This window comes from Ictalurus punctatus, chromosome 24 (assembly GCF_001660625.3).
Source record: "Ictalurus punctatus breed USDA103 chromosome 24, Coco_2.0, whole genome shotgun sequence".
Classification (NCBI taxonomy): domain Eukaryota; kingdom Metazoa; phylum Chordata; class Actinopteri; order Siluriformes; family Ictaluridae; genus Ictalurus; species Ictalurus punctatus.
In genome coordinates, this window is record NC_030439.2 from 13,195,282 (window position 1) to 13,221,676 (window position 26,395).

The 26,395-nt window shown below is 39.5% G+C and overlaps 1 protein-coding gene across 1 annotated transcript in view; it reads left to right on the forward strand.

The window, feature by feature from the left end:
- The first annotated feature begins 885 nt into the window (after positions 1-885).
- Positions 886-26,395, forward strand: part of cdk6 (cyclin-dependent kinase 6) — a 41,320-nt gene continuing 15,810 nt past the window's right edge. Inside the window, exons 1-4 of the mRNA XM_017454562.3 lie at positions 886-1,439; positions 2,232-2,604; positions 7,340-7,475; positions 12,338-12,505. Of these exons, the coding sequence (XP_017310051.1) occupies positions 2,384-2,604; positions 7,340-7,475; positions 12,338-12,505 (525 nt within the window). The 5' untranslated portion in view covers positions 886-1,439; positions 2,232-2,383. The remainder of the gene's footprint in view (positions 1,440-2,231; positions 2,605-7,339; positions 7,476-12,337; positions 12,506-26,395) is intronic.

Genomic DNA, 26,395 nt, shown 5'->3' on the forward strand with positions numbered 1-26,395 from the left:
ATATATATATATATATATATACGTGGATAGTCTGTTCCTTTTGCAGAAATCAAATTATAAATCATAATTAACTAACAATTATTATTTGAAAATTAATCTAAACTCAGTCAGCAGGGAAGTGTTGGTGTACTATTTTGACTTACATTTGAGTGCAAAAGTTTGCATACCCTTAGGAAAAAATGACAACCACAAAGAAACTTATCTGAACCAATTAAACTATTAGTGAGTTAGGTTTCGCATGTTCTTTCATTATCACAAGTGATGAATGGAAATGTCTAATAGTACATGTTTAGGTATTAATAGTAAACTAAATAATGAATTCTTTCCAACATTTCTGTTCTAACTCTAGCTCTTGTTCAATTCAATCCTGGAGACCGTGAGACTGTCATGGCTTCTTTTCTTTGGTTCTTTTCAAACTGTTTATTTTTGCTTTATGATTTAAATTGTTGTTTTATTTCCGTGTAGACATATTTAATATATAACTTCATGAAATAATAATGGTATTTATTATTATTGTTTTTATTATTGTTGTTGCTGCTGCTGTTAAGTAACTATGAAAGCACGAAGGATGTAAACCTGGGCACTCAACAGATTATTTGTCATTGAACCGTTTGACTTTGGGCCTTGAACATCGCAGAGCTCTGACGGAGTCTTGCAGCGTGACACGGTTTATACCGAATGGTTTTATATATATATATATATATATATATATATATATATATATATATATATATATATATATATATATATATATATATATATACAGATCAGTTCTCTCGTTCTCTACCGCCCAGCTTACTGCGTTGATCACGTTTTTGACAGTCAATGAGAGAGAGAGAGAGAGAGAGAGAGAGAGAGAGAAAGAGAGAGCTGTGAATGGTGAAGTAGCAGGGGAGGGCAGGCAGAGAAAAGGCGAGAGAGAAAGCGGCTGGCCTTTGTAGTCGGCCGAGGAATGCGGAAACGTCCCTGCTCTGTGTCAAACTCCTCCGGAGGGGGTCGAGGCAACATTCAGCACAGCGTGGGAAAGCGACGGGCAGAGCGAGCTCACCGAGCAGCTCAGCGCACCAAACTCTCTCCGCTTAGATGGGAAAAACGCGTAGTTGGGGGAAAACGGACGGACGGTAGCCTAGCCGAACTGAGGATATAAGCAGTTCTGCTTGCACGCTCACTGAGGGCTTGGGGGAAGAAACGAAAAAGCAAGTCGCTGAGTTGAGCTCGGTGTGCCGGAGTGGCGCAGGCGCTGGCGCAGGGAGGATGGGGGGTTAAAGCGCTGCAGCCGCCGACTACCTGTGTGGCCTCGCTGGGACAGTCCGGGATGTAGAAGGGGGGAGAGAATAAAAAACCCCACTCCTGCTGCTTCTTTCTCGCAGTTTTTTCCCCCTTTTAATAAACGCTAACGCTTGTAGCGTGATTTACATTTCAGTGAGAAACTAAAAGGGGTAAGTAACCTAGTCTACCACTTGCAGAATTCTTTTATTGCATTACGCATTATTATTATTTTTGTTTATTTGTGCAGTTTTGCGACTTTTGCACTTGCCTGCTTTGCACACATCCTCACGCGCATTTAATACACAGGCTAGTAGAAGACGGGCAAAATAAGTTAATAAAAGTTGCCAGTATTATGGTATTGTCAGCTTGACCAGTCGCGCAAACCGAAACTATTGTAGGCTACACACGCGGAGCTTGGCCACAGCTTTTTATTGATACTATGAACAATGAAATCAGTAGGCAGCCACGTGCTCGGGGATTTCGGGGCTATAATGCACGAGCATCTTTGCTCATTCTGTCAGAACTTTAAATACTTACAACTTCCCACTAAGGTCTGACCTGTATGGTTTACCTTCAGTATTATTACTGATGAGCGTTGTCTTGTGGGAGGCTGTTTATGTTACGTGAACGCTTTCTTTTGAATTGCTTAATTGTAGCCACTGTGTATTGTATGCGTAATAAGCATAATATTATAGCCTATGTATCAAGCAAGACCTTTAATAAATTGTGATTAGCTTACTTAAAAAATTATGCACATGTTTGTATGATTAACTTAGCCATTTTTTAGTATTACAGCTGGTACTGCGTAAAAACGGGAAAACATATTGGCCTATATATATATATTGGCCAAACGTTCAGCGCGACAGATGTTTGGACATCAGACTGTTGTGATGTTAATCCAAAGCTTGTGCTCAATTCATTCATGTTTACCTTGCCCCGCTTTGCGCTTGCTCTCCCTACAGGCAAGGCACGTGCAGAAGCGGTGCTGACTCTCCCGGTCATGGCTTCGTGAAAGAGCCTTTCCGGGCACGTTTTCGGCATTCCCCGGGGTCGGGCTGCATCCGAGCACAGAGACGCGCGTGCCAGAAAGGCAAGTAGATAGCGAAAAAAAAGGATGGACAAAGAAGCTCTAAATCAGCGGTATGAGCCCGTGGCTGAGATCGGCGAGGGCGCGTACGGGAAGGTGTACAAGGCGCGCGACCTGAAGAACGGACGCTTCGTGGCGCTGAAACGGGTGCGCGTGCAGACCGAGGAGGAGGGCATGCCCCTATCCACTATCCGCGAGGTGGCAGTACTGAGGCAGCTCGAGTCTTTCGAGCACCCCAACGTTGTCAGGTACAGACGGCATGGGGGTTTTAAACTCTCTAAAATCTCTAAGCACTCTCATAATTCCGTTTTTATTAGAGATTGTCACAAAGCAGCTTTACAGAAACCTAGATGTAGATTTATATTTAGATCCCCAATGAGAAACCAAAATGGGGATGGTGGCAAGGACACAATCTCTGAGATGACACAAGGAAGAGACCTCGAGAGGAACCAGATTCAAAAGGGAACTCTTTCTCGTCTAGGATTATAAATAATTACTCTACCACAATTCTATACTATAAAGTCAAACAGTTTTTTGAAGTTGAACGAATGTTCAGTATGAGCATCATTGTCTGTATGATTACAGCAGCAATTCTCAGGTACAATTCTATTATCCAGATGAAATTATCCAATGAAGAAAGCGTGAGTCACGGGTATAAACTGATGGGAAGTGCAAATCTTTAGGGTATCTATGTGGGACTGTCCACAGCAGCAGGGACTGAGTCACAAGGCTCCATCAGGAAGGTCCAGAGGGCGATATATCATATTGAACCAAAGTGTTCAGAATCAGCTTTAAAAAGTACTACTCTGTACCTTGCCTTGTGTCTGGGGTGGTACCCTGAAGAATACAGCTTTTGTGCCTGTAATGTGTATCTTTTACATGGTAGGCTATTGTGAATGTAGAATACATTTTAAAAATGAGGCACACATTTGGTCCTTAAGGTATTTTAATTAAGTTTTAGAGTAATACTTTAAAGGTACATGACGTACACCATTCCAAGCAAAAAATGAACACTACAGGTACAAATAGTCCACCATTTAGGGTGCCATCCCAGTGACAAGGAAAGGTAAAATAACAACTGTGTTTGAATTTAAAAAAATTCTACAGTATCACACTGATATTGGAATGCAATTCATCAGTCAAGGATGACAAAGTCCACAGAAATGGCAAATCAAAATGCAGGAGCCACCTTACAACGTTCAGCAACATCTCAAGAAAGTAAAAGCTAAAACATTGGAAAATGTGCTGTTTGCAGGTCAGTGTGATTTAATGATGGTTTGATGAGTTAGAGAGGGATCTGGTTAGCTCATTGTTAAGTTGCTTAGAAGTGCCCTATACTTTCCCCATTTTCTTTCACCTCAGAGTAAATGTCATAACAATTTTCTGGAACTTCATAATTATTGCCCTGATGATGGAAATGTGCATTTTCAAAGCTTTTGCTATATTTTTATAGCCACTTCCCATTTTGTGAAGCCCAACAACCTTTTGCTGCACATCACAGCTATACTCCTTGGTCTTACCCATTGTAATGAATGACAAAGGGAATTTGGCCTTTGTGTTACCCCATATTTATACCCCTGTGAAACAGGAAGTCATGGTTGAACAGTTTCCTGTTCTTAGTCACCCAGGTGTACTAAAATAAATTAAAAATATCAATGGGAATATACTTCAAATATATTTTTCTCAAATGAATTCATAGAGGTGCCAATAATTGTGCCACACATATATTTAACAAAGATTTGGATAAACCTGTGTTTTGTTTGCAATTGTTTGATATCCATGAGAGCAGAATATACTTGTGAATTTTTTTAAACAAAAGACCGAAAGGTTAAACAATAATAACAAATTTTCACAGCCTTCTTTGCTCATATTTACCAAGGGTGCCACTATTAGTGTCATGTCCCAAGACGTAATGGAGTAGAATACGGAAGCAGGTGCAGGTAAAGACGTTTTTATTTAAAGCAGACAGGCAGATAAATCCAAATCGTGAAACAGATGTGTTGTCAAAAACAGGCAGTGGGTCGGTCGATCGGCAAACAGGCATAAACGGGGCAAAGCAGGAATCGAAGTCACGGTCACAGAAAACAGGGTCAAAACACAAAACAGGAAACATAAAGCTATGACAAGGAACTGGGAGCGGAAATACCAGCATGGTCTAAATGAACTAATCTAGCGTGATAAACTAACTAAATCTAACAAGGTACGTAACATGAACTATTATACTATTATACTATACTATATCTAATATGAGCGGTATATATCCCGAACATAATCAGTGTTAAGTGCTGGCAGCTGAAAACAATGAAGCCACACCCTCGAACAACAACCAGTGACAAAACAGGGAGGAGACAGAACAGAAACAAAACAAATGCACGTGTCCACAGTAAACAATGTCATGGTTATCAACATCCGAAGAGCATGCGTTCCCTGAGTACTCGTGCACGTAGCCCGTGCATGCGCGTGCCCTCCGGCTCTCTGAGCGTGCTGCCAGAAGGGGAGATCGTGACAATTAGTGGAGGACACTGTATGTGTTTTTCACCAATTCTGTCTGACACACCATATTGTGCAATGGATGTTGCATTTACTGGAAAAAAAAAACAAAAAACTTGTAGTAAACAAAGATGTTTCTGATGTAAAGCAGCCATGTGGAAAAGGGTAACCTGCACTGATTAGCCATAACATTAAAACCACTGACTGGTGAAAGGGATCTGAGTGAATTTGACAAGGGCCAAAGTGTGATGGTTAAAGACTGGTTCAGAGCATCTCCAAATCAGCAGGTCTTGTGGGGTGTTCTCGGTATGCAGTGTTTAGTACCTACAAAAAGTGGTCCAAAGAAGGACAATCGGTGAAGCAGCAACAGGGTCATGAGCACCCAAGGCTCATTGATGCATGTGGAGTTCAAAGGCAAGCCCATCTGGTCTGATCCCACAGAAGAACTACTGTGTAGAATTAACACCTAGAGTGTGGAATTAACTCTTTTAGTGTTCATTTGTGTCTGACAGGACATAAATCAACACTGTAGGTGTTAATTCAACACTGGATTTTACTGTGTGTAGCCCAAATTGCTGAAAAGGTTAATACTGACTATGATAGAAAGGTGTCAGAAGCACAAAATGCATTGCAGCTTGTTGCGTATGGGGCTGCGTAACCGCAGAACGGTCAGAGTGTCAATGCTGACCCCTGTCTACCACTGAAAACTCCTACAATGGTGAGCGTCAGAACTGGACTATGGAGCAATGGAAGAAGGTGGCCTGGTCTGATAAATCAGTTTTATTTTATGGTCAGGTGCACGTGCTTTGCTTACCTGGGGGAGAGATGACACCAGGATGCACTATGGGAAGAAGGCAAGTTGGCAGAGGCACTGTGATTCTCTGGGCAGTGTTCTGCTGGGAAACCTTGGGTCCTGGCATTCATGTGGATGTTACTTTGATACATATCAACTACTTAAGCAAGTACACCCCTTCATGGCAATGATATTTCCTAATGGCAGTGGACTCTTTCAGCAGGATAATGTGCCCTGCCAAATAGCAAAAATTGTTCAAGAATGGTTTGAGGAACAAGGTGTTGAATTGGCCTCCAGATTTCCCCAGATCTCAATCCAATTGAGCATCTGTGGGATGTGCTGGACAAACAAGTCCGACCCACAGAGGCCCCACCTTGCAACTTACAGGACTTAAAAGATCTGCTGCTAATGTCTTGATGCCAGATACCACAGAACATATTCAGAGGTCTTGTGGAGTCCATTCCTTGATGGCTCAGAGCTGTTTTGGTGGCACAAGGGGGCCCTACACAATATTAGGCAGGTGGTTTTAATGTTATGGCTAATTGATGTTGTCTGCAGTATTTTCAGGGCCTCATATAGCTACAGGCTACACTTAGATGTTTCACATGAGAAGATTGATTTTTTCCATATGTTTTATGTCAGCTGAAAAGGAACAATTTGGATTCCTGGAGAAGAATTTTTTGGAGAAAACTTAATCAGTGATGTCATAGGAATGTGTTACTTTCCAGGATTTTTCACAATATATAAGGTTTGGCTTGGCCTGCCACTTACAACTAAAACAATTTTTTTAATGTCATAATTTTATCAGTAATTACTAGAGGATGATTCAGTTCATAATGAGATGAGTTTGATAAAAAAAAAAAAAAAAACAAACACAACAAAAAACATTGCAGTTCAAAGATCATTACAATGTTACAAGTTACAACATTACAATGCTTTTGGGAAACTGTGACCAGTTTTACTGTATTTTTCCTCATAGTACAAAGCAAGGTGCAAGTAGTTGGAATTTTTTTTCATACATATCTAGATGTATGACTCAAGGCTTGTCACTAACAGGTAATTGTAGTCATTCTGATATTAAGTGGGTGGAGCTTACATAATTATGAGCTGTGTGAAAGGGAAAATATGTAAAATAAAATAAAAATTACAAAAGCGTCTGGTACAAAATTATGGAAAATGTGCATTTTAAATTTAGTCTATAATTATTATCTTTGAATTGATCCGTTGATTGGCAAATGTATTTTTTGTCAATATATGACAGATTTAATTAAACATGATTTTAATGTTGTAAAGGTTAAAGGAATCTTAACCATTTAAAATATCATTATAGTAATTTTCACCTGATCATGAGAGAATACTCACAGCATGTCAAGAAGCTGATCTGTCATGAACTTACAGTTGGAAATGCTGATCACTTATTTGCACTTTGCCATGAAAACTCTGGTATTTGAAGCATAACAAGCATTCTTTCAGACAGTCAGGCAAACTAGTCTGGACAGTTAGCTCACCCTTTAGGATTTTTCCCCTCTTAACTATAGTGTTTGGTTCATTTAACATTTGAACATCAGGCTGCTTCATGCTGAAAAATGAACAACATTCTCTATAGTTCTTTGCCAAGAGATAAATACAATGAAAATAGTATGTTTGAATGATGAATATGTTTGCTCATGATCACATGTTTTCTTATGTTATTCCTCTAGGTTGTTTGATGTCTGTACAGTTTCTAGAACTGATCGGGAGACCAAACTGACTCTGGTCTTTGAGCATGTGGACCAAGACTTGACCACATACCTAGAAAAAGCGCCTGATCCAGGAGTGCCACCCGAAACCATAAAGGTACTCAACAGCTGATCATTTATAAATCATTAGAAAGCTAAATAGCAGCAGCAGATTCTTGGCATTACTTGTTCAAAAAAAAAAAAAAATACAAAAAGAGGAAGACTTATACAGTTGATGCCAAAGGCTTCCTTACATGCACCTACACTAAAGACATTCATACTCTATTTTTAACAACTCCACACATTTCATGTGACCATACATTTCCTGTGTTAGTACAGTTAGGACATCTACTTTATTTTCACAAAAGGCAGTTTCAAAATAATAGCTAAGATTATGGAATTGCCTTTTAATTGCTTGAACTTGGATCAAATGCATCTCTCAGTACTTCTTTAACTGGGTTTCTAAGTAAAGAGAACCTTAGCCCTTTGCTTCTGACAGATCTAGTGTAACTCTTTGTTGGATTGTTGGCCTCTTTACTAGGACTCACTTTTTCAGTTCAGTCCTAAAATTTTCTATGGGATTCAGGACAGACTTTCATGATGGCCACTTCAATACTTTGATTTTGGAGGTATGCTTAGGATCACTGTACTGTAAGTCTCACTTGTGGCAAAATTTGAACTTTCTGGCTGTCTTGAAGTGTTGTTTCAGTATGTTCAGATAATCCTTCTTCATCTATGCCATCTATTTACTGAAGTGTACCAGTCCCTATTTCAACCATTGATGCCTCATCCTAATTCCTCATATACAGCACTAATCAATGGCCTAACAATTCAATTTTTGTTTCATCTGACCAGAGAACACTCCTCCAAAGGCTGGTGAACTTTAGACTGGCTTTTTAATGCTGGTCTTGGAGTAGGGGATTCTTCCTTAATGACCATGTTTCAGACCATGGGGAATTAGGAGTCGCTTAATGGTGGATGTAGATATGTGGTATCTGATGCCTCCAAATCTTTCACCTCATTCACAAGTTGCTATCTTGAGGTTCAGAATCTTTTGGACCAAAGTTTGTTCATCATTTGGAGTTATTTTGTGCCACTTTCCTGAACAATGCAGTGTCTGTATGGTCCCAAGCTTTTTATGTTTGCTTGGACTTCAATGGTACAGTAGGCCCTGCTACAGTCACATGTGCACTCTTAATTAACTCCTAATTATGGTAATTGGCCAATCGAAAGCATCTACATTACTTTCTGGAATCTTCCAGACTGTTTAAAGAGACAGCAAACTTGGTGTATAAATAAATTTTACACACTGGAAGTCAGATATAGTGAATAAATAATTTCTATCTCTAATTGATTGTTTTAAAATGACATCTGATATGAACAAAGTAGATGCTGTAATTGACTTGTCACAATAAATGTATGGTAACATGAAATGTGTCGAGTTGCAAAAAACCGAGATTGAATATCTTTAGCCTATCTTTTGGCCTCGACTGTATATATGCTGACCTTTTAGCTGATTCAGAGCACCTCACACACTTTTACCAATATGACTTATGTGTATTACACAAGTAAACCTTGTGTTTTGGATTTCCAATTTGAGGCCCCTGAATGAGAATATAAATGGAGTCTTTTGGCATGCTTTAAAGAAGCAGATGGAGGATGGAACTCTCTAAGACTAGGGTGAGGCCTGGCCTTTTGATGGGCAGTGCATGTGGTAGATGGGCTTCTAATTAAAGAGCTGGGCCCTTGTGTGTGCCTCTATTTTCATTCAGCTCTGGCTTTCACTGAAGACTAGCCAGAGGAATGTTGTTCTGAGTGTGTGTGTATGTGTGGTTTTGTCTGCAGTGGCCCTCTCAGTTGCTCGCTTTTTGTTGTGAATAGAGAAATTGAATGTAGGAGGCTTCTGTAAGGGGCAGTAAGTAAGCGATCCTTATGTAGTGTGGATATACTTTTCATTAGTCCACAGATAATCCTTTAAGGCCAGCATCGTCAGAGTTCTCTTACCACTTTTCTAAAATGCTGAATATCCGATGGAAATGTTGGATTTTTTTTTCCTGAACACCTACTTTCTCATCAGTCCCGTTCCCACCTGCTAGTCTTACAAATCCATTTATCTTATTTCCATGCCTGTGCCCAAAGGATATGATACATTAAGTCCTGAAACGAGATATATCTTCTCTTCAGTTGTGTTCTACTGAAAACTGACTTTTCTAAAGTGCATATTTATATGTAAAGGGTTTCCTTTGCTAGTTTATCTATCAACATGAAGGAAAATCTTTGGAGACGCAAACATTTTGACTATATTTTATGGTACATAATCCACTGGTTCTCAAAACATAGTCTGCTAAACAGCATGTCTTGCTGCTGATCAGCCATTTATGAACGCATGGTTTCATGACAGCTGGCAAGAGATTAGGGAGAAAAGTGCAAAGCAAATGGACAAATATCATTTTTGAGAAGAGAACTGCTGTACAATACAGACTACAAATCAATACAAAGTTCTTTTGACTGATCAACTTTATTCGATGATGAAACATTTCTATGCTGATGGGAGTGGTCTCCTCCAGGATGACCATGCCTCCATCGACAGGGTATAACGGCTCACTGAACTGATGTTTTGATGAGTAAATGTATGATGAATAAATTTTATGCTATGGCTTTTATAGTCACTAGATCTCACCCTGGTTAAATACCTGGGAGAATTTGGACTGAGTGCCCTCTACCACCATCATCAACACACCAATTAAGGGAATATCTTTTGGAAGAACAATGTTCATCTTTCCAGAATAGTTCCAGAGGCTTGTAGAATATATGCCAAGGCACACTGAATCTGTTCTTGTAGCTCATGATGGCCCAAACCTTTAATAAGTTCATTTATGTTGGTTTGTGCTTTAATCTGTCGCCCATAAGGCTTAATTAACCAAAATAAGTTTGTGGAAAACTGTATAGTCAGGTTGGATTTTCTTGGGCAGATTGGATTTCTCATCAGAACATGATATAGTGGACATTAGGGACAGATGATAGGCTCTAGTGCAGTATTGCTAAAGACCCCCAACAACTTCATTTACTCTCGCCCTCCCAGAAAGACACCAGATTGCAGAGCTCCCAGCTCCCCCCTCCTTCCCATCCACTCCAAATCCCCCATTCTGTCCACTCCTGCCTCATTTTGGACCCACCACATGCTAATTGATGAAAAAGGCCCCAAGAATCAAACGGGCTGGAAGGACATCAAGCAGCTGGTGTTGTGTTGGCAAGTCCGGCCGGCCATTCCAGGCTCAGCGTCTCTCTGAGGCTTGTCTCCGCCCCATAAAGGAGAGCCTAATGAAGCATGGGGAGGGAATTACAACTAATGCTAACTGGCAGATGTCTTGCATTGTGCCAGGCTACAATAAACAATATGGCTGCCTCTCATGAATTAGCATGAGAATGGGGGGTGCCTTCTGGAGGCTCTGTTTTGACTGCTGTTTTTAAGGAGACTGTGTTTTTTTGTCTCTTCTCTTTTTTTCCTTAGTGCTCTGTCCATGTCCTTTGCAAACGAGGTGATGTTTAGGACAGGTGTAGTGTTTGTCCTGGGTGTTTGAGGTTGATGCTGTTGCTTGCTTAAGCAGATGGTTTTAAGCTGTAATCAGGTTTTTTTGCTCTGAGGTAATGCTACACAATGAAATGTACTAAGTGGCACTTCCATAGCTTTTAAATTCAGCCTCTTGAATTGCACTGTGGAAGACAAGGAGAGGTTTTTAGACAAGGAGAGGTAGCCACTTAACAGGTGTTAAATGGAATAAGGTTCTGCCTGTTATTCTGTTATTAGATATATTGTTATTTTCATTTATCCTATTCAATTGACATTAAGTAAACAGGTCAGTCGTATTAACCCTTTAATTATACAATCTCAGTAGACGCAGTGCAGCTTAAGTTAAAAAGACAAAAAAGAGGGCTGTGGGGTGAGTGTTTGTTTTGTCCTTGGGTCATTATGCTTGAGGAAATGTGGCAATATGGCTCGAAGCCAAAGCAGAGTAACTGATGAGGCATAATGCCGTTGCGCCAGCCTGCCTGTGCCACGGCAGCTTGGTAGGTCTGGTAGGTCATGGCTGGATGGGCATTTAGAAAGGGGCCCTTGTTTATGGTGGCCACCATGCCCCCAGGCCTCACCCTCATACACACGTTCATTTGGCTCTAGCTCCCTTTATCCGCATTATCAGAGGCCCCATCCCCTTCCCTCTTATGACCAGATCTGTGCCGTTTGCAAATGTTTTCCGCTTGAGTGTTCACACTATTGTGTCAGTGCTTTTAATCACTTACCAGCTGGTTGGGGACTGAATGGGGTGGTGGGCTCGGATCCATGTCACTTGTGAGGTCTTGGAGGCAGGTTTCTCCAGGACTGCCATCAACCCGTGCCTCTAGTTTGGGGAAATTCTTGCAACAAATGGTCACTTGCTTTTTTAAAACCCTTTCCCATTTGTCAGACACCTTTGCTTATTGACCATCAGGGCAGCTCCAAGAGCCTCCATGGCTGTAGTTTTTTCATGCTCCTATTGTGCAAGTTACACCAGAGGAAATGGCAGTTAAGCCGTTTTCTCTCATTTCATAGGCATTAAGGCTTGCTTTTCGCTTGGCCCACAGACTGAACAAGTGCTCGAAAGACAGCTGCAGGGAAGTGGAGGCCCAGCAGCACAGGACTTTAAAGTAACATGTCTTTCCGGCCCTGCGTCAATATCAGTTAACAACATCTGCCATGCTCCAGATTAAAGGGCCACACTCAATTTTTCCGCCAAGCCAAGCCAAAAGCCAAAATTTTCCAAACAGAAATTCTGATATCAACAGGATCCTGTGATAATTTGCTCACATCTTTGAACATTTCCTTTCCTTCTCATTCCTTGATTTCCTTTACCTTCTCATTAGCCTGCTACTCATCCATAAAGCAATGCTGACATATCTGGACCAGAGATAATAGGGAAAATCTGGGTTTTCTGTGTTTTTCAGGATATGATGTACCAGTTGCTGCAGGGGTTGGACTTCCTTCATTCACACCGTGTGGTTCACAGAGACCTGAAGCCTCAGAATATTCTGGTCACCAGTGGAGGACAGATCAAACTGGCAGACTTTGGCCTGGCACGCATATACAGTTTTCAGATGGCGCTTACATCAGTGGTGAGTCCACTTGGCATTTCCTTGCCCTCTTTTCATGGTTGTTGTATATACCTTTAACTTAAAAAAAACAGTCCAAGAACATGAGCTACATAGCAAATTTATGAAATCACGCTTATAAACATTCATCCAAAACAAATGGTATCTTACAATAATAAATGAACCTGATCCTAATATCACTCTCTTGTTTTAAAAAAAGTATTACAAGCTACAAGCGCAAGCTACAAGCTACTCATGATTTAAATTCCACTACTCTTGGTTCAGTTTTTTGGGGGGAAATATCTAGCTGGCTAGTTTTATCGTGCTACACTGCTACTTGGTGAAAAAAGTTAGTAGCACTACTACTTGTAGCTACCTGCCTCCTGACACTGCAAATATGTCTGTCTTTTTACACAAGTGACTGATCCCAATATCACTGATCCCAAATTAAGAATAAATATCACGATCGCCATTATTGTCCTTCATGGAAAAGCTTGTTATAAAGCTGATGTCTAATCTTTGCATTTAAACCCCATGTTTCTACATTTCTACCCCGTCTCTTGAGTCCTCCCAGGTCTATTTTAGCAATGGAGAGATTTAAAAAAAAAAATAGCTTAGTTAGGTGCAGGCCTGGTTAGATTTATTTCTATAATGCACCTTTGGTAAGTTTAAAAAAGTGACCTGCAGTAAAGTGAATAGATCAGCTGGTCCCCTGAGTCTGACATGGACAGCTTCCAAACAGGCGTGAGCTGCACTGAAAGAAAAGCCACCCATCAGCTGCTAGTCTAACAGCAGGTGTATAAAAAGTGTAAAATGAGACTGGCTGATTAATGTCACTGGGCCCCACAAAGTGGTCTGGAGATGAAATGGATCACGTGATTGAATCAGTGAATTCCCCCTGTCATTCTTTGAAGCCATAGTCTCTTGAAGGGAGCTCTGATGTCAAGAGATAGCATATAGCTTGTGAATGGACATTGTATCTTTTCCACTTCACACTGAAAATAGGAGATGCTACTCAAATGTGTATTGTATTGGTCTGTTAAGCATTTTAGAAAGCGAGTATTGCATATCATCTGCTGGACTTTTTTCTGAGGTATCTGAGGGAAATTTGTAGAAACTTAACGGAATCCCCACTCAGTAGCACAGCCTCAAGTATAGGTATTAACCCACTCGGTTTCACTGTCAATTCAGTTTGTGAAATTTGAATGACTGCTAAAATGTTCTTTCTGTTGTGTGGTTTCAGTGGTTAGGCAGTTGAGTGTCTGTAAGTTGAACTGGTACCACCAGAGATATTAGAGAACCCCACCTTCACCGTTAAATCAACTGTGAAACAGACACATAGTGAGAAACAGACAGTAAGAAGAGTTGGTGAGAAAGGGAGGGAGGGTGATATAGAGAAGTGATATACTTGAGAAAGGAGAGTGTGAGAGAAAGAGAGAGAGAGCCAGATAGAGAGAGAGAGGTGAAAAGTGAATGTTGGAATGTTCTGATTCATTTTCCTGCATCTGGAATCCCCCACATCACCTGCTTTCCATGTGGCTAAAACACTTCCTCTCTGTCTTTTACCGGATAAAGAAACGATAAACTCGGGTATGCAAAGCAGGCTCTGAGGTCACTTTTTGTTTGCTTTTTTCCCCATCATAAATAATAACTACTAAGTACCTGCTAACTAGATAGATGATATTCAAATCTAGAGCATGCAGAGAAACAGAATAGTTTCAAAAAGATGTCTAATGCCTGTCAGTGTCTGACAATCAAGATGAATCATTCAGTGAAAGGTTTTTAGCTGTCTGATTTACATAATATATGAAGGCATGTCCCTTGGGGATTTTACATGAAGAGGTCCATATTTAGTCAGTCTTCACATATTTAGTCAGTGTTCACCTATTTAGTCAGTGTTTATGCTCATGTTATGAGAAATCTAATGTCTTTTTTTAAGTCATGGATATTGACTAGATGCTTTCTGGCTCATGGCAATGGATATATATATATATATATATATATATATATATATATATATATATATATATATATATATATATATATATATATATTTGCTGTAGAGCAAAGATGCCTTCAAAATAATACTTGATAATAATAATAATGAATTACTAAATAATTAAATGTTTCTACATTCTAGAAAAATAATGTAAAGAGCAGTAAACAGTAGTAAATGAAACAAAATACATATTTGGTGTGACAATAAAAATAAAAATAGTAGTCTCAGGTACAATTAGTGCAGTTTTATAAGGAAATTAGCTGTAAGTTTTACTGAGCATGTTGTAGAACTAGCCACGGTTCTTCTTTTTCTTTGAGTGTTGCACTTCTTATTTTTGCAGCAGAATCCAGCAGCCTTCATTGTGTTTTTATATATACATATTTATGCACATACATATATACACACACACACACACACACACACACACACACACACACACACACATTCACTTTGACAGGACACCTATGTATGTCCCTGCTCATTCATGCCGCACAATGGTTGAGAGTTTCTGTTCATGTTCACATCAAACATCAGAACGAGGAGAAATGGTTTTTGTTGCAATCTTCAAATGTCCAGTATCTGTGATCCTGTGCACACCTGACTGGGAGGAGTGGAACTCAGTGTGGTCTTCTGATGTTGTATCCTATCTGCTTCAAAGTTTTTCTTCATTATTTTCTGCTTACTATTTTTGTAATCAGTGATTATTTTAGTTACTGCAGCCTTCCTCTCAACTCAAAACAGTCTGCTCATTCTCGTCTGACTGCTCTCATCATCAAGTGTTTCTGCCAACAGGACTGCCAGTCACTGGATGTTTTTTTGTTTCTCACACCATTATGTGTAAACTCTAGAGACTGTGTTGTGTGTGAAAATCTTAGGAGATCAGCAGTTTCTTCGAAAAAAAAATTCAGTCAGGTCCTTCTTGTGGAACCCTTAACGGCTCTTGTTGCAGGGTTCTGTCTGGAAGCCTGCAAGAAGAAGAATAACCCCTTTAGGATGGTGTGATGGTTGGTTAAAGGTTCACTCTAAGAACAGGTGGACAGTCACAGTTTTCTTTTATTGTACCTGGGACAAACATGACCAAAGGCTGGTTAACATATAGTGGATCGATGTTGCTCAGAAGTCGACAGCAAGAGATATAAGACTCTGCTGCTGTGAAATGTACCGTTTCATAAGGTGATAGTGAACATATAATGGACAGAAACTAAAAAAAGAATACTCATTCCTTCATTACTTTCATCAATTCGCATTAATACAAAATAACAATAAACTAAGTGACCATCAGTTTATGAATGATGGTTTAAAAAAAAACTATACAAAATGGGAAAAACCCAACCCTATGATGGCACAGTTACATAGCTCAGCACATGCGAGCAGGTTACACATGCTCTAATGCTCTAACCCGCTATATAAGGTATGCAAATATATGCAAATATAGTGGTGCAATAGCCAATGGTAAATTTTCCCAAATTCTGCATGAATTTAACAGTGATGTTTGAACTCTGTTACACGAGCTCAGTGATTAAGACATGGGACTTCTGATTGGAAGGTTGGAAGGTTCTGAGTTCAAATCCTAGCACCACCAAACTGCCACTGCTAGGCTCTTGCGCAAGGCCCTTAATCCTCAACTGCTCAGTTGGATAAATGAGATCAATGTAAGTTGCTCTGGATAAGGGCATATGCCAAATGCTATAAATGTATATGTAAAAAATTCCAAAGATGACTTGAGAAAAAGCATATGTGGAATTAAATGATTATTAAATACAGGACTGATTTCATGACATTTAAAGGCTGGTTATACTAAATTATACAGCCCTGCTTATGGAAAACCTATTGTACTTATTTAATATTCTTTAAGTTCAGAACATGTTCAAAATTCCTGAAGTGTTTAGCATGAGCACTGCCATTGTGCAGCTGTCTCATAGCTCTTGTTCGTTCTTCCAGCATGTAGATGAGACAGGGAGAGACTGAGGGAGTGTAAGCTGGCAGACCACCCATTGGGTGCTGCCGATGTGGAGATTAGCCTGACCCTTCAAATCTCATGGGACCACTGCATTGTTGATCATTATAACGACTCCACTCTCCCGGTGGCCATTGTGCACCTCTGATTGACGGCGCAAAGCCTCAGGGCAAAAGCTCAAAATATAGCAATGTTTCTTTCTCGCCCTCTTGCCTTTTTGGATACATTAGCTGGAGTTTATCCTGGGTCATGTACAGACAGAAGAGAGGTGAAGCTGCTTTGGTTACTAAGCTACAGCACAGTATTCACACGCTTTATGATGGTCATAATGTACCTTCTGCTGCCTTCTCTTTTCACACGCTGAAATTACAATAAGGTAATGGTAATGGTGCATGTTGAAAACTGATGCCAGTTTCTAACAGAAACTGGTGTAAAAGTGGAATGTCCGTTTAAGACTGTTTAAGGATTGTCTCATGAAAGTCATTAGGAAAGCACCCAAGAGCACATTATGTGCAACATGTTGCTCATAAAATTAGATTTACTAAAGATTAACTGAATGGATATTCCCTGAATAATTCATTCTGATTCGTGTGTTATTTTTACCTCAGCTAAAGTTGAGGACAAAATGAAGAAGACAGAGAAATTGAATTTATACCACCCAGACCATCGTTGTATCAGGTCTCAGAGATGTTCCTTCATTATCATATCATCATTAATGGCAAAATAGTGTTGAAAAATAAGATAAAAAAGCAAAACCATAGAAGTCCAAATCGTTGCACCTCAATGTTGGATAAATATAATAATAATACACGAGTACTCTGTATGTGCATCCTTTGCATTTATAACTGTCTCTAGCATCTTTGTGTATCTTCTGAGTAGCTTTTGTGATCCTCCCAGTTGTAATATTCCTGTCTTCTAATGCTGCCAAATTACATGGTCATGTGAACACTTCCCTTTTTTGTTTATTTTGCTTAATTGTTTTTCATTGATGCCTTCTAGGAAGACACACACACATTTTGTTATCATTTCTTAGAATTTTTGTAGATCAATTTTTAAAAAAGTGGTGCATTTGACTCTTTTTGTCCGGGAAACTAAGATATAATAATAATAATAATAAGAAGAAGAAAAGAGGAAGAAGAACCTTTATTTATATAGCAATGTTCATATATTAAAATGTAGATCAAAGAACTTTACAAAAAAACTTTCAAATTAAAGTCAGCATTAGGGAAGAAGCAGAAAAATAATTTAACTAAAAATAAAGAAAATAAAAATATAATGGACATGCTAAAAATAACAGTAATAAACTAATAATAATAACAAAGTAACCATGACTAAGTAATTAATTATAAAGATAAATGTGATCATTTGTTTATGAAACTTTAAAAAAAATAATATATATATTAAAAAGAAATATTTAATGCAAATTACATTTAGAAAATTTCAGATAGAATGGCAAATGATACAACATGTCTAAGTAAAAAGCAGAGTTTTAAGCTGTCTTTGGGAGCATATATACTAAAATAAGCCTCACCACTTCTTTTGTGTTTTGTTTTTGGAGATGCAAACTTTTAGACTCAGCTGTAATAATTGTACTAACAACTAATAAAAAGCAAGGTGTTTTAATATGGTGAAGGGTAAGATGTAAGATTTTATGATAAAGAATTATCACATTCTAGTTCATGATGACTCAAGTGAATTAAGCAGCTGAGTCTGATGCAATGCAATACAGCAACAGAACTTTTGTGTCTTTGAAATATATCGTATAAATGATTTCAGTCTTCATTTGAGGCTGCTATCCCCTCAGCTGGTCAGCTTATTATTCAGTTATCCATCTTAAAGCTTATTATTGAAATTCATAGAGACTACATGAAACTATTCAGAACGAGTAGGTAGTGTGAGGAATGTGAGTCTGGATCCATCAGAGCCCAGCATTTAAGGTTTACAGGATTGTAAACAGTACAGAACAGTACAGAAACTGCTATTGTTTGCATGGTGTTTGTGGTGTCATGCAGCTCGAGTGGCCTGATACAGCTTGTTTTGTGCTGTGTTAAAAATGACTTGATCCAGCAACTGTTTTTCTGCATACCACAAACTGCACAGCAGCCTTTGCTGTGGGTCCTCTGGGCCCTGATGCTTCCTTCCTCTCTTCCAGAGGAATGAATTCCTCATGTTGGCAAAACCTAACCACCGCCTTCTCCCTCCCTCTCTCCCTCTCTCCCTCCCTCTCTCTCTCTCTCTCTCTCTCTCTCTCTCTCTCTCTCTCTCTCTCTCTTACTGTGTGTTTTGCTTCCAACGGTCACCATGCTCATCACTTCTGTCACTATCTAGACTATCAGGTCTGATAGGGCCCGAAATACGAAAACTCAAAAATGTCAACGTGACATTCAGTCAGGTGAAAAATTAGTACACCCAATGGAAATTGTTGGCTTTTTTGACATATTTTGACAAGCAAGAATTTGATCATCTTTGAGACAGTGCCTATTAATGACGTTGATATACCTGAAGGCAAAATTAGCTTTTTCAATCATTCATCCAACAGAAATATCAATAGTCCACACCAAACATGTCTGCTGTTACATTAGCCAAACAACTCTATCTTTACTTCATCTGTCCAGAGCACATTATTCCAAAGGGCCTGGTCTTTGCCTATATGCTCATTGGCAAACTGTAGTCTTTCAAAGCCTTTTTCCTGGCACGCCTCCCATGCAGGTCAAATTTGTGCAATCTCTTTCTGATTGTAGAAGCATGCACTTTGACACCAACAGCTGCAAGACGTACTAGCAGATCCTGTGATGAAATGTTGGGTTTCTTAGAGACTTCTTTTTGCATCAGATGGTCTGCTCTTGAGCTGAATTTCTGCCCTCTCCAATCCTGGACAAATTGGAAGTCGTTTAAAATCTGCGTCCTTTGCAGTGGAATGAGGAATGATGTATCTCAATTAATTTGGAGATCTTTTTAAATCCCTTGCCAGACTCATAGGCATCCACAACCTTTTTTCTGAAGGCCTAGATCTCTTTAGATTTTGGCATGATGACACCACACACCTCAGTACCAAAGGGAACACCAGACACTAGATATGAGAGGGGTATAAATAAGACTGGTTCCACCTGCACTCCCTAAGCAGGTTGTAATCACTGGCAAACAACCTTGAACACCTGATTCAAATTATATGGATTAGAAGGTGTGATTAATGTACATTTACATTTACATTTATGGCATTTGGCAGATGCCCTTATCCAGAGCGACTTAATCTCTTTTTTCATATACAACTGAGCAATTGAGGCTTAAGGTCCTTGCTCAAGGGAACAGCAGTGGCAGCTTGGCCGTGACCTTCCAATCAGAAGTCCAAAGTCCTAACCAGTGAGCTACCACTTCCAAATGTAGGGGTGTACTTACTTTTTCCATGTGACTGACCTTTTTTTTTAATTAATTTAAATTGTGAAAATTACTGCTAAATGTCAATTTTATGTGTCATTTGATAGAGTGTATCAACTTTATTAATAGGCACTGTTTCAACTGAGATAGATCAAATGTTTGCTTGTCCAAATATGTTTAAAAAAGCCAACAATATGCCATATGTGTTAAATCAACTGCCATGTAAACATCATTTCTAGATTTGCTCAGACATGTTGCAGTTGGAGACGGTTGAGAGCAAAAGATGCCAGTTTACTGTGGCACCAGCATAATAGTTCAACTTTTGCCAACTATTTCTGCATGCAAATGAGGCTAATAAAATAGATGATTTGGTGAATTATATAAACAGCAGATTATTGTGTACAAAAAAAGCTTATATTTGAGGAGGATTTAGACAAATGGCTTTTTTGGAACGGAAGTATTTAACCTCTACCCACCATGGTGGTTAACAATCGCAGGAGGATCCCTACTGTCTGTTTTGAATTGTTGCCACCTATCCGAAGAGTAATTAAGATTTGTTCCAACTTCTAACCTTTAGATTTTAAAGTCCCCTGAAATTAAAATGAAAATATAATTTAAATATCCACAAATGAGCATGCCGGTTGTTTGAACCTTTGTATGCGTGGCTGGGAGAAATTCATCATTCAACATCCGTAACCTTTAGCTTCTTATGATTAATGATTTTGCTCTCCAAGCTTTCGCTTTAGCTGCTCTGTCTCACCTATAGTACCCAGATGTATTCCATTCATAGCATTTCCCGTATAAGGTGCCAGTCCCTGAAACATCAGCTGAGTAAAAAGAGAATGAAGTGGGGAGTTAGAAGTGTGCCAGTGAGAACAGAAAGGCAGTGTCATCTCCACCTCTAGTGGGAACTTTTTCAGAACCAGGAGGTAAGCTGATGATTAAAGTGATGGTACGGTGGCACTCAAATATAAACCAGCGAGAGTGCTTGGGAAGCGTGAACATTCAGTATTCTTCTGTTATTCCTGGTTTAACTTCCTGAATGTTTTTTATTTTCAACTCACATTCAAATATTGTCTTTATGCAAAGCCTTCAAAAATTGTCTCTTTGTTTGAGTTGGCTCTCTTTGTCTGGATGTAATATGAAGTGTGTGTATTGTCTGTGAAAGTCTAAGGAATGTTGATATGAAACAGGTGAGAGGTAATTTGACTTCATGAGGTCCCTGTTACACCCGGAATAATAGGTGAGGCTTGTACAAATAACCTTCTCTCAAACCGTTTTCTACTAGCACCTCAGATGTACTGGAACAAGTAACTGCTTTAAATAACTTTGTCATATGCCTACATGTCTGAGAAACTGGAAGGCTATTGCGAGGGGTTACGGCTCCAAACTTTTTTCCCATGAAGATTTTTGTTGTCCTAAATGCACTCACATGAAGCCAGGTTTACTTTTGATCAAAATTGTTGATGAAACTAGAGATTTATTTTGAGCTGTAGTTTCCAGAAGATTTCCAGAAGGTTCTTGTGCCGAGGGGAAGCACAGCAACTCGGTTTCTGCCAGACAATGTGCTTCTACTCTGGACAGACACACAGGCAGCGGCATGGCTGGGGGAAAAAAATGAAAACAAGGCATGCAGGAGAACACGTGCAACAGACTCTGGGAATGTTTAGATATCTCTTCCGGTATTCGAAAAAGGAAGAAGAAGGAAGGAAGAAACGAAAAAGGAAAGAAAGAGGCTGGGTTCCTGAACTGCAACAGACATCACAAACAGAGGCACAGCATGATGCATGAGGAGCTTTTTATTTGGTATTTCCTGTGTGACCCTCACCAATGGCTGTCCAGTGGTGAGCTCTTACTCTTACCTCTGTATGGATTGATTGCTGATGATGTCTTGGCAGCGGACCAGAGCAGCAGAAAAACTGATCAAGGGGGTGCAACAGCATCTGGATATTAAAGAGTTGCCTGTACCAGCAAAAAAAATTACGGCATATATCAGGAATTTTCCAACTAATGATGTGCGGATGTGGTAGCACAGGGGAAAGAGAGGCTGACTGTACTCTCTTTGTTTGCTCAGAGAGGGCCCCATACAGCATTCCTGTAAGCTCTGCATATTTTGGCAGCAGTTGGGGGCGTTTTCTTTTTTTTTTCTTTTTTCTTTCTTTTTTTTTTTACTGTATACAGTTTTGCATGCATGCTTTGCTCACTTGTGACTTCATATATCTTTTTGCCATCTTGAGCAGGCCTGACGGACTTTTCTAAATGTGTCACTATTGTAAATGGGATTTCACAAGAGCAGAGAAAAAGCACTGAATGACTCTAGGGCTTGACAATAATGATGTTTACAGTCTGTTTGTACAGGAGGTGAGGAATGAAGCAACACAAGACAAAGTATGACAAGAGGGGATATGAAAGACATTTAATCCACACATGTTCATTTAATTGATTTGCATTGTGCATGTATAGAAATCAATGATGCTGATTTAATGAATGATATAATGCAAATATGGGAAACACAATGGCTTCTCATTTCTCGTGTCCATGTAAGCTTCGTACAAATTCTCCGGTTTCCTTCCACCTCCCAAAACCGTGCTGGTGTGTTAATTTGTGACACTACATTGCCCACTAGTTGTCAGTGTGTGTGTGCATGGTGCCCTGCGATGGACTGGCATTCCCACTTCATACCCGGTGTTCCTGGGATAGACTCTGGATGCACCACAGCCCTTACCAGGATAAAGCAGTTACTGAAGATGAATCTAAAATCTTATACTTTTATTTGATCGCTTTCTTCATACTGTATTATTTGCCTTAATTCCTCAAAGTTGCTTAAGGTAGCATTTCCATAAATAACACTGTGAAACACTTTAATAGACTGAGAATTAAGCTTCTAAGCATGGGCTAATCATATCGCCTTCAAGATCTGTTATTAACTAAATAAGAGATCATTGGCAGAGGCTCATTTTTAAGGATGGCCCTTTGTCCTCTGCCAAGTTAGTAGACTTGTCCATTTAAAAGTGTCCAAGGGCAGCCTGAAAGAATGTGGACGAAGGTCTTGTGTTGAAGGGGGCTTTCATCCTTCACTTCCTTTGAGAGAGAGAATGTAAACATAGGCTGATGGCCAAGCCCAAAGGCCAGCCTTATTCTTAATCTCAGTGTATCTCTATTGTTTTAATTCCATGAGGCAGGGATGAAAAAGTGGAGGTTGGGGACTGTAGTGCTCGAGTGTAGTAACTGAAACCATGTAACTGAAGAAGATGGCAGCCAGAGTGTTTTGACATGTCATCCTGTCTGTCTGTTTGTGCATTTTCTTGTCAATAGCGATCCAGTTTGGATTCAATATTTGTATATTAGGTGCAATATTTGTATATCGGGATGGTAATTGTGTTGTGTTGTCTGATACTGAAGGTGTCACAGTCACAGGTGGTACAGTCCAGTATAGTGGAAGTGCAGCTTGACCAATTGAGCCTTGTATGATGTGGATGTGCTTGAGCAGCATTGCTAAGAAGCGCTGCAAAGCCACTGTTTCTCCTTGTGCTGAGTGAGCCCACGCCGTCTCACCAGATAGGAATGCACAGAATGCTGTCCTTTAATCTGAAGGCAGCCAGGATCACTTTATCTGACCCTTCAGTTAGCAGCCAACGGCACACAGGACCAGCCTGAGAGAGAGAAACCATTACCTCACGCAAAATAAGCACTACAGTTATAGCAGTAAGTATAACCATGTCAATGTATAGACATTTATTGTAGGGCTGAGACTCGCCGGTTTAAAGTAATGTTATCATTTTTCTCAAAAACATTTTTCACACATTTCAGTGTTTGCATTTTTTTTTCTTATGTGAAAGTTTTATTTTTGTGATCACAACATATGGTGCAAAATTATCTCCATAGACGTCCACAAGACATACGATACAACAAGAATTTTGGTTTTACAAAAAAATCCCCCCCCCTGATTTTGGTCATCCGCCAATTCCCAACCACTAGCCAGCTCTGCCGTATCATGGAACAGTAAGTCCACAGTAAGGGAGGGTGAAGGCTAACGTGCTCCCCCGAGACATGTGTAGTCAGGCATTTTGCTAAACTGCCACTCAAAGTGCAATGCAGCACACTCGGAAGAAAGCGTTTTGCACCCTCTTCTCCCATTCAGAGAGTGCCCAGAGAGACTCGAATCCTGACGATGCCACAGCACTACGTTGGCAAATTCAAAATTGCACTCTTCGGATGATGGGGTGAACAATTTTCTGTTGAGAAGGCAGATGCTATTTCATTTGCAAGAACCTGATTTCCTTCAAAACCAAATGATTAGCAGTTAGGGTAAGAACTGGTTAGCAATTAGCTATGTAACAAATACTATGTTGTAAAAAAAAAAACTACAAACACAACAGTAAAAATATTAATGTTGACAGTGAAAAACAATTAAAACAACACTATATATGCAGCAATATAATAAAACACATCCCCAAGTGGGTTGACATTTGGGGTTGACATCTAAATCCTGGAGTAAAAAATAAGGCAGAGTTTCATTTGGTTGCTTTCTCACTATAAGTAAATAAATATATTGTTTAAATTGTCTTTATTGGACTGATTGTTATAAACGTGCAATACCACTCGATACAATCAAATAAAAGTTTAATAGCCTAACAAAATCAGCTCAGTATGTGTAGAGTCATCTAAATGAACATTTATCAAAGTGATGACGGCTAGCGGTTAACACTTCAATGAGCTTTTAACTTTTCATTTCTTTTCAAAAATCCATTGACTCACATTTAAACACATGCAGAGTCAAAATAAAGACACGAGAGAGACAAAACAGGCTGTGTTACAGAACAGTCCGTGACTTTCTGCCACAAAACAGGCTTTATAGAGTCGTCTGCGTCTCCTTGGAATTAACATACCCAGACATTTTTCATCAAGTTTTTAGATCGTGAAAAAGACCAAAAAATCTTTATAAGGTGCCCGCTAGCAAATAAATAAAAAGTAGTCTCTTTCTGTTGGTGACCCCGACACCCCTATTTCCCCCTCCCTGAACCCCTCCCTTCGTTAGTAATTACATCAGACCAGTGATAGGTGATGCTGTTTGAATACAAAAGCATGACCATGACAGGAAAAAGCTGCTCAGGAGTTGATCTTTAACAGTTTGCACTTCACACCAAAATAGTTTTGAAACAATGTGACGCATGCATGAAATATGTTTTTTTGAGAAATACATTGGAATTTAGTTTTAACTGCTGGCTCAAAAGTTCTGCACTTAGTGACTTCATATTGTAAGGAAAACAAACGATCTAATGAGGCATGCAGACAAGGCCATTTATTTACCTTCACCTCACACCCACTGCATTTAATTTTACAGTGCCTTGCGAAAGTATTAACCCCCCTTGGTGTTTTTTCCTGTTTTGTTGCATTTCAACAATTATGTGCAATTAAAATGGATTTCGTTGGGGTTTGTACCGTTTGATTTACACAACATGCCTACGACTTTGAAGGTGCAAAACCAAGGGGGTGAAAACTTTCGTAAGGCACTGTATTTCATCATAATCACCGAGTTGTGTTTTGTGAGGAGCCAGTAGTCATGCAGATGGTGGCATGTGCCATTTAACAAAGGAATCCTGCTGTGTGTAAATGTCATGCGAAACAGTTTTACTGGCAAGTGGCCAAATGAAAACTAATGTACAATGTTTATGGTCGCAATGTGTCGCTAGGTCTTTTTAGCACCAGCTTCAGTGTGTTTCAATATTGTTCATAAAGCCTATTTACTCATAATGGATCTATAGCGCTTCGTTAATTTTCTTCTGATCAGAACAGTTTTATGTTTTAAATAAATACAACAATAGCACCTCAGTAGCTGAATCTTTGCTGGCGAGTTTTGCACAGCTATAGCATGTGTACCATATGAGTAGAATGTGTGTATGTGTGTGTTAATCGAAGGCCACACCACAAACTCACAGCGCTGAGAAAAGCGGATATACTTCAGCTGTGGTTCTTCCTAGAAGTTAAAAAGCACTCCTCCAGTACTGCTACTTATAGAGCTAGCTTTAGTGTAGAGTATACACTAAAGCTAAAATATAGAACTAACTAGCATATTTTGAATGCAAATTTGTGTAGTGAGTATTTTCAGGTGCTATTTATAAACCTATTTATGAAACTGTTTACTGTGACATACTCACTGTAGCCTGTCATGCTGTCGTAATCATTTTATCAGTGTTCTTGTTGAGTTAATATCGATCTGAGCAACTTAGATCATACCACCGTTCCAATAGTCATAAGACGGAACCATCTGAATGGAATCTGATTTTGAATGATGATGGAGAGCAGCTATTTTCGAATGAATCATGTGCCTATGTTTCAGTCACATGACAACAAAGAGACCAACAAGTTTCATCACTGGTTTCCTCTCCAGTTCCTCTTAATCAGGAAGACTAACTTGAGAAAGTGTCAGCGCTTAAAAATAACTCCTTTTACACATGAAAAATGTGGGTTTTAAATTTGATTCCATTCACACTGGTCTTGCACGAAGACCTTTACGTTTGCACAGTCAGAGGCTATAAAAGATTTAGGCCACAAATGAGTGAAGCAACCACAAGTTTTGAGT